The sequence below is a fragment of the Vanacampus margaritifer genome, chromosome 2, assembly GCF_051991255.1.
Source record: "Vanacampus margaritifer isolate UIUO_Vmar chromosome 2, RoL_Vmar_1.0, whole genome shotgun sequence".
Lineage (NCBI taxonomy): Eukaryota > Metazoa > Chordata > Actinopteri > Syngnathiformes > Syngnathidae > Vanacampus > Vanacampus margaritifer.
The window spans coordinates 1,516,111-1,528,582 of NC_135433.1; the positions used below are offsets into that span (position 1 = coordinate 1,516,111).

General features: G+C 46.4%; 1 protein-coding gene and 1 long non-coding RNA gene across 2 annotated transcripts in view; both read right to left on the reverse strand.

Annotated features, from left to right (window-relative positions):
- Positions 1-272: 272 nt before the first annotated feature.
- On the reverse strand, positions 273-3,483 carry LOC144044417 (frizzled-8-like). Its single transcript, XM_077558818.1, has one exon. The coding sequence runs from the start codon at positions 2,273-2,275 to the stop codon at positions 509-511; it is 1,767 nt and encodes a 588-aa protein (XP_077414944.1). The 5' UTR covers positions 2,276-3,483; the 3' UTR covers positions 273-508.
- A 2,406-nt stretch (positions 3,484-5,889) lies between these two features.
- Positions 5,890-12,472, reverse strand: part of LOC144044419 (uncharacterized) — a 91,465-nt gene continuing 84,882 nt past the window's right edge. Inside the window, exon 3 of the long non-coding RNA XR_013291265.1 lies at positions 5,890-7,021. This is a non-coding gene — a long non-coding RNA (uncharacterized LOC144044419). The remainder of the gene's footprint in view (positions 7,022-12,472) is intronic.

Here is a 12,472-nt window from a genome sequence, read left to right on the forward strand (position 1 = left end):
TGATGACACATTAATCATCATAATTATAGCTAGCAGCTAGCTAGCTCCCATGGTGCTTGTTTACCTTTTAGGGAACTACCGAGCTCGCATCAGGGGCTAAAGCCAAATGGTGGCAAATATTTTATATTTAAAAACATGATCTTATTGTTTTATGATTACAATAACAAGCTCAATGTTGTAACAATGTCAATCACAACTTGTGACAGCGTACCTAATAAAATGGCCACCCACTCTCGAGTTTATGAAAATGAGCAACAGTCGGTGGATAAGAATTCGATTCAAATGTTTTTATTTATTCAAAATAGACTCTTCTATCAAAGTGGCAATTATACATAATTACACGATCTGTACATGATAATTAGATAAATACCCTCATTTAAGCGCGACGCAAACCCGTAATGAGTCCGTTAAGGCAACGTGGACCCAAGTAAACCCGATGACGTCACCGGGAAGACAAAAAGTTCCAATTCAGGTCCTCCCGCGGCGAATGGGCGTCCCTGCATTCAGCTCACACCCGGGACAGAGGCACCTGCTTGGGAAAGGACACGGAGCTCCCAGTGCCGGACCTCCAGGTGAGTCCGGTGCTGACGTCACTGTACATGGACCCCCCTCCCGCCGAGGACGTCTTGCTCCTCCAGCAGCATCGCGTGCACCACGTCCTCCACGAGTCCAGGGTCTTCCCAGACCACAGCCACACGCCCGACGTGATGCCACCCAGCAGCCCCATGAAGTACTTGAGCATGAACACGGCGTAGTCCGGCCGCGGGGGGCGATCCGCCTCGACGGGGGCGGGGGCGGGGGCGAGGGCGGAGGGGGGGCCGCACCCGCATCTGTAGCCCGCTTCCCACGCTCGCCGGTTGTGCTGCTCGTAGAAGTAGCAGGCCGCGATGACGGCGGCCGGCACCGTGTAGAGCACCGTGAAGACCCCGATGCGAACCATGAGCCGCTCCAGCTTGTCCGCCTTGCCCTGGCGGCGGACGACGCGGCGGATGCGGAAGAGCGACACGAAGCCGGCCAGCAGGAACATGGAGCCCACCAGCAGGTAGACCACCAGCGGGGCCAGCACGAAGCCGCGCAGGTTGTCCAGGTTCTGGTTGCCCACGTAGCAGATGCCCGCCACCGGGTCGCCGTCCACGGAGCCGAGCGCCAGCGCGGCGATGGTCTTGGCGCTGGGCAGCAGCCAAGCGGCCAGGTGGAAGTAGGACGCGTAGCCGGCGATGGCCTCGTTGCCCCACTTGAGCGCGGCGGCCAGGAACCAGGCCAGCGACAGGATGACCCACCAGATGGACGCCGCCATGCCGAAGAAGTAGACCAGGAGGAAGACCAGCGTGCAGAGCGCCGGGCCGGCTCCGGCGTGAAGCTGCGCGTGCTCGGCGCCGGCCCGGCGCGTGCACGCCACCCTCTCGTGGCCCGCCGCCAGACGCAGCAGGTAGCCGGCCGACACGCACAGGTAGCAGGCGGCCAGGAAGATGATGGGCCGCTCGGGGTACTTGAAGCGCTCGCGGTCCACCAGGAAGGTGGCGACGGTGGTCAGCGTGGAGGCGAAGCACAGCGCCGCCCACAGGCCGATCCAGAAAGCGGTGAAGGCGCGCTCCTCGGCACTGAAGAAGGGGCTGTGGCACGCGGCGGCGGCGGCGGCGCACTCTCCGGGGGAGGGGGGGCACTTGGGCGCCGGCGGCGGGGGCTTGTGGTGCTTGTAGCCCGCCTTCTTCCAGGGCTTGAGTGGCCGCTGGGTGGGCGGCGCGGCGCTGCTGCTGGTACCGCCGCCCCCGCCGCCCCCGCCGCCCCCGCCGCCCCCGCCGCCCCCGCCGCCGCTCTCCTGCCTCGGGTCCATGCACAGCAGGTCCTGGCGCCCCAGCTCCGGGAGCAGCTCGCACCTCATGCGGTCGGGCCAGGGGAAGCCGAATTGCCTCATGAGGGGCGCGCAGCCGGCCCGGGCGCGCTCGCACACGCTCCGGCACGGCGGCAGCGGCTTCTTGTAGTCCTCCAGGCAGATGGGCGTGTACAGGCTGCACAGGAACAAGCGCAGGTCCGCCGAGCACTTGATCTCCACCAGCGCCAGGAACTGGTGCACTTCCAGGCCGGCCTCCTCCTGCGTGTCGTGGTGGAACTGGTTGGGCATGTAGGTGTGGTTGTAGCCGATGCCCTTGCACATGGGCACGGAGATCTCCTGGCACTGCAGCGGCTTGGCGCCCCAGCAGCGCGAGCGGTGCACCGCCAGCGCGAACAGGCACAGGAAGAGCGCGCCCCGCGCCGGGGGGGGCCTCCGTGACATGGCTGGGCGGATGCGCGCACGCACGCGCGGGCTCGGGTGCGGGTGCGGGCGCAGGCGCCTCACTCCGCCGACCAACAGCGAGCCGTCATGGCCGCTCGCTCCCGCTTTGTCAAGTGTGTGTGTGTGCGCTCAGTGGGCGGGCTGCGACCTCTTATAGGCCAGGCGAGGGGGGGAGGCCACGCCTCCCGCGAGGAGGGTCCCGGCCACGTCAATCAAACTCAAAGAGCTTTGGCGGTCCAATACACACACACACACCGAATACAATCGGCCCATTAGGGAGGAATGTCATTAGCAGAGTCAACAGTATCTTAATGAGTTCAACGGGACAATAGTCAGCAAACCAACGCGCTGAAAATGAAGAAATGATGTCTTGACGGACAACAAGCAATCGAATAGAAAATAAGCATGCGTGAGAATTGAACTTTTGGCTGGTGTGTGTGTTTGTTTGTCCCTCCTACACTTAGTGCTGTAAAACAAATAAGGAAAAGTTCTTTCAATAATTATTTTAAAATGCATGTGCAATATTTATACACATTTTATAATAATTAATTGAAACAAATACTAGGCCTATATATATATATGTACTGGGGAACGCAACGTAGCAGACAAGTCCACGTCAAAATTTAGCATTAAGAAATGTAATAATAATGCATATATTTGTGGTATTTAAAAATGGTATTTAAAAATGGGCAGAATTTCACAAGTTACTTCATGTTAAAGATTAGATTGCTCTTAATATGAAAAGAAAAATGCACTGAGCTGTCACCAACCATCTAGTGGCAGAAAACTGACCTCAAAAAGTCTTTTTTTTCTCACAGAAGAGGACATCTTTTGAATTTTAACTCAATTGTATGAATTATTATTACATTTTATTGTATGTTTAGAACAGATATAAATTAATCGTGAGCTAGCTATTGAAGACATGCAATTAATTACAATAACAATTTTTTATCGCAGTAAATACATATATATTTTTTGTATTATTAATAGTGATAGACCGATATGTCTTTTTCAAGGCTGATACTGATACGATTATTAGTAGTCAGGGAGAGCGATAACTGATATTGCAAGCTGATATTTATTTGCAGTCAAAGAGAAAATATTGGTGTCACAATTTAAACAAAAATGTACTTCTTATTTTAATTTTAAACATATAAAGAATTGACAGCTTTATTTAAAAATTCTAACAAAAATTGTAAAAAGCTTCCAGGGTCATCATTCATGTGTTAAGCTAAATTAAAAACCAAGCAAGTAAATAGTTCCCTAAAGTTTTCTACTGTAAAGAGTTTTCCCAAATTTTAACATAATTTCTTAATTTTAATTTAAAAAACAAAAAGTGCAGGGAGTTCCCAGTGTCAGCATTAATATTTTTTTTTATAAAGTGGAAATTTAAATAAATCCATAAATGAAAAGTTGTCTTTATTTCACTGAGCGACAAATGCACGTGAATGTCGCTAATTTGTGCTTTTCGTCAGAATTCGTAAACGGTTTCAAAAGATCCTCGCAGACAGTAAAAAAAAAAGTCTAAATATGTTCGAAATGTCTTTGCGACAAAATTTTTTTGTCTGTGGACATCTTACAAATGCTGATAAAAATGGAAAATTTCGCCACGTTGGCAAGCATTCACCGCTTAGTGCTTGATCGGCTTTCAGAGTTGTAAAAAGGCCGATGCCGATATTTGTCAAAATGCCAAATATCGGCACCAATAATATTAGCTAGTGTACCTAATGTAGTGGCTTAGATGCAAGTGTCATTATAATCGGTCATATGAGGTGTTGCTTCCCACAGAATGTAGGAAAAACCATCGTCATCGCTGTCATTGGTCCTGATGGCTCTTTTATCTGAATCACATTTTTATTAGTAGCGCTGCTTTAAAAGACACGTTTTTACAGTTTTGTTTGTTTTTTGTCTTTACAAAGTTTGACGCCACACGATTTCAGATGTCCAGTGCGTGTTTGTGTATGCTTGCATGTGTGTGTGTGTGTGTGTGAGGTTAATATGGTCTTGTTAGCCCACCGCAGGGGGTGTGGTCTTGCTGCTGTTTGTCTTAACTTGGCTGCAAATTGTTTGATTGGTCGCATGCTGAGCGAATGATTACTGCGACACGGCCCACCCGTGTGTGCATGCGTGTGTGTGTGTGTGTGTGTTAAAGAGTTTTCCAACCCCACCCATAAGAAAACAAACTAGCGCTTGCTGGGCAGATAAGCGCTAATTAAAGTCATTCACACTTGTGATTGGATTGGTGGGCTTCAAATGGCGCCGAGGTTGTTTTGTCAGACGGGCTCAAACGCATCCTAACGCCAATTAGCCTCGTTAGCCCGCCCGCAAGCTGTGTTTGCCAAAGGGCCTTTCTCACTCTTGGAGGTTTCTAAATTTTCATTCTGATCCGATTTTTTTTTGTTTTGTAGTGTCCGTCATTCAAAGTGCATCTCCGCTGATGTGCGCTGCTTACACTAACAACATCGCTACCAACAAAGATGCTTCTTTATCAAAGTAGTAACATTGGCAACTTAGCCATTTGGTTGCTATATTTAGCCACTTTCCCAACCATTTTAGCCCTCGCTAACTTAATGGGACAGGGGATCAGGGGATTATCAAATTCATCTTGATGGAAGCAGGACATGTGGCGTCACGCAAATCCACCGTGCTAAAGTTCATCATTCATTTTCCACACTTGTCCTCGTGCGACTATTTGCACTATTAGAATGTCTCTGCTCTGAGGGGTAATGCTAATGCTAATTAGCCGCTAGCTTCTAGACGCTGTCACGGCTTGGTAGCATTTCTGACGTTGTTTGTGTTTTTAAACACCATTCAGCTAAATGCCTTTAGCGCTAATATTAATTTATGTTAATGTAGTTGAAGTGAAGGTTAATTTAGTGAAATCATTTCAAGGGCATGTAAATAACTTGTGCTTTTTCTCTTCAGGGGTTGGGTAGACCGAGACCAGGGCTAGGATCTATTAGGGACTAAAACCAACAGCAAAACCAGGACCAGGAAAATTTAAGTGTTTAAGAGATGGATGGACTAGGATTAGAATGAGGGCCAATACTGCGACTGAGAACCATACAAGGATATGGACCAAGATATCGAAACCAGTAACTGTGAGTATTTTAGAGGATTAACTAGCCAGGACTTGGTTGAGGACCAAGACTCTATAGCAGTCACTATGTATGCAAATTATTTCAGAGGATCAGATCACCAGGACCAGTACCAGAACTAAGCAAGGGAGAAAGAGTAAGGCCAAAAATAAGAACCAGTACATGCACCCGGATCAGTATAGGTACCAGGACCTGTAGGACTTTTAGGCCAGTGACTATCTGAGTAGAGATTGTTTAGCCAGGAGTGGGATGAATAAGGACCAGTACCAAGACCGAGATCAAGACTTGGGACCAGACCAGTAACAATATCAGACTAGAGACTTTTCTGTATCCAAGCAAGGATTTCTGTGTGCTGTTCCAGTTCCAAGTGAAATTCCAAAGAAGCAGTCCTTGGTGGTTAAGTTTCAGAGCAGTACTGAAGCCATCGGAGTGGAAGTTGTTTTGATTAAGAAGGCCGTAGGCAGGGCCCGGACAGCAACTGTACACCCACCCCCCCCTTACCCCTTGTGGGGTTCGGGTTACACGTTGGCCTCCCTACATACGACCATAACTTCGTCTGGAAGTAGAGTTAACGCATCTGCTTTTACGCCACATTTTTCCACATTCATTCCTGGATGGGCCATTACGACAAAGCCACCAAACACCCCACATGGGATTCTCCCAGGACTGACAAAGTTTACATGGAAAGGGAGCGGGCGGCGAAGTGCGTGTGTGTTATTGGAAACAATAATAATAATAATAGTTGTAAATAAAGTCTTAAATCTCTGTCTGACTGAATTGTTGGTCAAGACGAAAACCGCCGGGCTACGTCCCCTTTGTGTGTGGAGTTTTCAAGTTTCTCACAGATCCACAAAACATGCCCGCTAGCTTCACTTGTTCTTATCGTCACGACTTTGGGTGTCTTGTGAATGGTGGCTTGTCTATATGTGGCCGGCGACCAGTCCAGTCCAGTCCTGTCCAGAATGTATACGCCTCGGATTAAAAAGTTAGCCGGCATAGGAAAGGTGTCTCCCCTCTCTCGTCTTCCGACGGTGTCCTTCTTTTGGTTTAGTTGGTTAGACTTTCCCCAAATATTTGGTGCGACTGTGGTCTGTGATGGATGGACGACTCCGTCGTCCCTCCCCGGCGTCCTTCCTTCCTTCCTCCTTTCGGCAGGTTGGAAGGTTGAATTCCTCCTCGCTGAGCCGTGCATGCGTGTGTTGACTCAAGGAGGGACTCGCAATCAGCAGATGTGCGATGTGTGGCCCAAGACGCACACACACACACACACACCACCCACAACAAACGTGTATTGGTTCACCTTCCTTCCGCTCATTAACCAAAGCAAACAGTCTCACACACACTGAAGTTGAGCAACCATTACAAAATGTCTGACAAATTGGAAAATATACAAGAAATGTGACGGGAAAAGGTTGGATTTAGACAATTTTAACTTTTTTCTTTGTAAAAATGAACACAATGTTCACAAGTACAAGAGCTGAATTGAAGCTCTTTGTCTTTTGTATTTCCTGATTTTTAAACAAGACATATAAGCAGCTAAAGCTTAAATGGTTGGTCAAAATGTTGAAATGAAAGACCAGGACCACGACCCCTTACCTGACTCGTACGTGAGAGGATCTGACAGCCACCACAGAGACCACATCTACAACTGCAACAAGATCAAGGACCAGGTCAGGTAAGTAGAACATAGACTGGTAAAAAGACAGTGACCAGGAGCAGGGACGGGACTTCTTGACCACTCGCAATCCGACTAATATTTGAGAGGATCTAGAGAGGTAAGACAGGGACCATGTTCACAACCAGATCAAGGACCAGGACAGGGAACTAGAACATGAACAGTGACAAGGAGAGGGACCAGGACTTATTGACTCGTAACAGTCTGACAGGATAGATAGCTAAAATAGAACCCATGACCAGATCAAGGACCAAATCCATAACCAAGACTGGTACCATGACCAGGACCTCTTGATCTGTATACCTGACGGATAACTTAGATGACCAGATTGCTCGGACAGGGACCAAGACCGGAGAAAATGATCTGGACGAAGACAAGGAGCAAAGAACAGTATTAGGACCAAGACTATGACTGGTGCCGGTACAGGGCAGGGATGAGGACATCTAATTAGTAACTATATGAATAGCATTTAGGAAGATCAAAGAGCCAGGACAGGGGTCAGGATGTCTTGATTAGTAACTATTTTTTATTTTTTTCTTGGGAGAGCTCAGTATTGATCATTTGACATGTCATCATCATTGTCCTCCCTTTTTTTTTTTTTTTTTTGTATGTGGATGTGTGTTTGTGCGTGCGTGCGTGTAAACAAAAAAAAAATCCCATACCGTTCACCGAAACCGAACACTTCAAAATCCAGCCAGAGTCGTGGGGCCGCCAGGAGACCCGAAGAGGGACCAAAGAAAAGAAAATATATAACTATTGATTATTGATTAGTATCATAGAAGATCAGGACAAGGATCCGTATAGTGGAAGAGACCGAAGACAAGACAGGGACTAAGACAGAAAGCAAGACCAGGTCTGAGTTTAGGACCACAACTGGGTAGAGGACCCGAACAAGGACCCAGACACATTGGCCAGTAATTATATATAGTACAGTATTTTACTTATCTGACAACTAAAAGAGGTCCGTTACCAAGAGCAGAACGGGTACCTGTAGTCAAATCACTCAAATGGACTATTATTTTAAGGATAGATAAGCCAGGCTCACTTAGCGTGTGCGGCCTGGGTGGCGCTGCGATGGGGGCGTTAAGTCGAACCCTTGTAAATTACCACTTGTTCTCCCAGCGTCATTAAGGCCGGCTCAGCCCAAGAGCGTGCGGACCCGAGTTATAATTAAAATCTTTCTCCAGGCGGCGATGACGCGATCTTTGCGCTACACACACTCGAGGCGTCTGCTAACGGCGGCGCAAGGACGCCCGGATTCATTGGCCTGCTTGGACGACACATTGGCAGCGAGTCAGACCGCTGCTGGGTCCGATTTTTTATTTTTTTTTACGAGCTGCTTGTGCCTCAGAGGGAAGGCTGGAGGTTGACGAGGTGGGAAGTGTGAACATGGAGAAAGACTGCTGTGTCTTGAGGAACTCTGAGGTTTTCTTAGTGTTCTGCATGTGTTCTTCTAGGAATTCTCGTTCGTTGAATGGGACAATTCAAGCCCAGTTCAGAGTCTGATGCTTCGTTTAGAAATCCGGGCCAATTACATCGAAAAGCAACGAGCGATTGGACACCCTCAACTACTCACATGATGAACTTGTACAACTCAAGCACACTTAGGACTGAATTGACCAATTAAAGGGGATGAGGACGGGGAGCAAGAAAAGGACCACATGAGAGTCCAGGACCAGGGCTTTTTAACTTCTGTATCCGACGAGTGTTTTCGTTACTGGACGAGTATTTTAGAGATGGACGGATCAATACAGAGTCTAAGAACAAGACAGTCCCGCTGGCATCTGAGCAGCACTTCTGTTATTTTACTCATGTTTTAGGGTTGGTTTCACCAAGAGAAGTCCAAAGACCAAGACAGGGATAAGGGCTAGGAGTAGGATCAGGACTGGGAACTCAGAACCCGGAAATGGATCAATATTAGGACTGGGAGCAGAACCTTTTGACCAGCAACTAATGCACCTTACTTGTATTTTAGTTATCGAGTTATTTTGGAGATGGATCGACCAAGAATGGGACCAGGTCTGAGGACAGGACCACACAACAGGAGAGTGAAAAGTGAGGCCAGCACCTTGACCCTTGAGCAACATCTGACTAGTATTTGGGTTGTCTGCCTGGTATTTTTTATGGCTGGAAAAAACAGGAGAGACTGGGACAGGGATTAGGACTGGGAGCAGAACCAAATCTAGTAATCTAGTTTTCTGACTAATGATTTAAGGATGGATAGACCAGTACTGAGACTATATGATCAAAAACAAGACCACAACCAGAAGAGGGCCACAGAAAAGAACAGGACAGTGACCAGAAGCATGACTAGGTCCAGGACCTTGTGACCCTTGTTATCGGAATAGAGACCTGGACTGGGGCCAGGATCAGGAATGTGATCAGTGCCAGGGCAGGCAATGGAAAATACCAGGAACAGAGATGAAAGGAGAACAGGGACCAGGACTACAACCTTTTCACTCAGAACAACCCGACTATAGTTATAGGACGGCTTGTACAGCCGTTGCTGCTGACCACATTTAGATAATTAGATGCATAGTAAGACGGCTTTTGGATGGAGTCATCGTTGTTTTGGTAGCGTCGGCGGATGTAAACGAAGAAGCAGATGTGTGAGAGAATGTTTGTAAACGTCGTCGTTGTTTATGGGAATCTCGTTCCACACAAACACACAAAAACGCGTCAACGTTTGCATGATGACGTCGCCTCATTTGCGCAGGAGCAAAAATCACACGAGAGCGAAACCTGCCGATCATGTCGGCCGCTTGCGTGTTACCGATGTTAATCCGGCGCTGTGGCCATTTTGCATTTGTTGGTTTGGTTAAGACAAATTCCAACACAAAGTGCAAGCACGACAAGCGCTTGTCAAGTTTTTGACCAGTGATCATGTGACCTTGCACAAGCCAACGATAAAGACCAACCCCTCCCCCCCCCCCCCATGTGTAATTAACCTTTTGACCCGGGCAACAGGTGTGTTGCCAGCGCAGCCTTCATATGTCAGTTAGACACGTCAAGCCCGCGATGTCGGCGGGTGTGTGTGCGTGTGTGTACGCGTGTGTGTGCGCAAGTAAGCAGTCAACTTTGTCAAGTGTGTGGGAAGCAGGAGACCAAATTCATAAAGTCCACATGTTGACTTTTAGTTGCTAGCTTGTTGATTTCTTGAATTCCGTCAATGTATTATTTAATTTTTTTTTTTAATTCAAATGTTTTTGTTTTATCAAGTTGGCATTTTATTTTCATTAAGTTTTGTTTTTTTATTTTATTCAAAAAGTTCTCTTTCATTAGATTATTTCGTTATTTTAGTTTTTATTAATTTGTTTACATTGATCTTTATTGTTAAATGTAATTTTTTATTTTGTTATAGTTATTCTTCATTGTTTTTGTTACATCTATATTTAGTGCACTTTTATTTTTTATCTTGTGTTTTATTGTAAGTTTTTAGTAGCTTACTTAGTCATTCAATTGCATTTGCTATCGTTTAAAAAGTTAATTTCCAATTTGTATTTGTATTGACGCTTCCGTATATTAGCTTACAATACTGCATGGCTAATGCTAATTAATCATTAGCCTTTCAATGGCGTTTTATATTGTGTGTTAGCATTAAATTTCTTTCTTGTTTTTTTGTTTGTGTTTTTTTATAAATACACAACGTGTAAATTGTTTCCTCTTTAGTTTCCGCTTTTATTTCTACAAACTCTTAAGTCGGGTCACTTGCATGTCAAGACACCTGCTACTTTTGAAGACCTTTTTGCTGTCAACACTCCATTTTGCGTTTTGCTACCTTTCACACAGAACAGTGTGACCAGTGACGCAAGAAAACGTCCTCCAAATCAGTACCTTTCACACCACGAAAAAAAAAAAAAGGCTCATGTCAGCATCAAAAACAATTGCTTTTAACAAAAGAATAGAAATGAGTGTCCAGTCCCGTCTTTCTGTTCAAACAGCTGATGTCCAATTTCTGAAAGCTGGAAAATTTGAAAGTTGACTCCAACCCTTCCACTGTGTTGCTACTTTCACAGGGAAAAAAAGCAACAAAAAAGCAGCTAAAATCTAGCTGTGACATGCAGTATGAAAGTAACAGCGCCAACTAGAGTCCTGGCATGCACATGACAATCATTCCACTCTGGATATTTTTTCTCCCCCACTTTTTACTAGGTTTTTTTTTAAAGGCACCTTAAAACAATTCCTGTGCTGGTAAACAAGGTAATAAAGTCAACGACCACATTATCACACCGCCGAGGGTGTGACCTTTGAACCCATCGAAAGACAGAACATCAGCTTTATTCTTTGGACCTTTGCACCCGCACTAAAAATTCCACTGCACTATAAAAATATGAGTTGAATGATAAAAGCAACCAACTCCTTCTTGATTGAATCAGGAAAGAAAATACATTTGACTGATACTTGATGTGTCAAAGTCATCCAGAAACATTTGCAACTTGACAAACGCAAGTCAAATCAAGCCAAATTTCAGATGATAGAAAACAAAGCCTTAAGTGTCGATTTAAAAAAAAAAATTAAAAAAACAGTTTTCCAGGATAGCTTGCGCTAAAGGGCCGCTGCGAAGGATGAAGCTCGAGATGTGAACGCGTCAATGTTTGACACCCGAGGAAGCTAATAGCTAACCACATTCCCAAACGTCGGAGAATGATTATTAGAAGCACTTCACGCCGCCTCACCGCTATCGGGTGCGTGCGTGGGAGGGAAAGGGGTTATTAAATGAGAAAAAAAACACACACCATCATCTCAGTTATACTTTTCAGACAATGCCAGTTTGACTTTACGACTTTCTAGCGGTTTCCCCGATCAAGGTTGACGGCGTTAAATGTCGACGGCAGCTCGTTACGGCGCTTCAGAAGACGCTGACGAAAGCAGCGGATTCGGCGTGAAAGTGACGATGGGAAGGCTGTTGAAAATAAATCTTATTAACGGCGCTTTGATTCCTGAAGTGAGACACGCGTGAATGGCGAAGACGAGCGTTGCAGCGCGTGGCATCATCCTCGCACCTGAGCGCTCGTTCATGTCGTCATCGGCTTCTCCAAAGAAATGAAAAGTACGTTAGTCGTCGCATTGAGCACAGAAGCTCCAAATGGAAGACTTTTGCTCTGCTTCTGACATTGTGCGCTTGATGTATTGCACCTAAAATGTTGGCTACCTCGGAGTTTTAGGGCAAGGGTTCCTGGAGACTTTTTTGTGGGTCTACTCATAAAAGCCATGCCCACCAAATTGAATGTTGCTGAGCAACATTGGTGGTCGAATTTTTAAGAGAATTCTAGAGGTGACGGATCTCGGGATAGTCGACTTTGAACCAAAAACTTAAAACCTCCTGTACATCTTAGGGCATGGTTCATTGAGACTTTTTTTTTCGTGATAGACAAGCCTACCAAACTTCATTCTGCTAAGTGAAACTAGCTTTGGGGACTGAAT

Excerpts from the sequence above, each read along its gene's own strand:
- LOC144044417 (XM_077558818.1), bottom strand. The coding sequence starts at position 2,275 with ATGTCACGGAGGCCCCCCCCGGCGCGGGGCGCGCTCTTCCTGTGCCTG.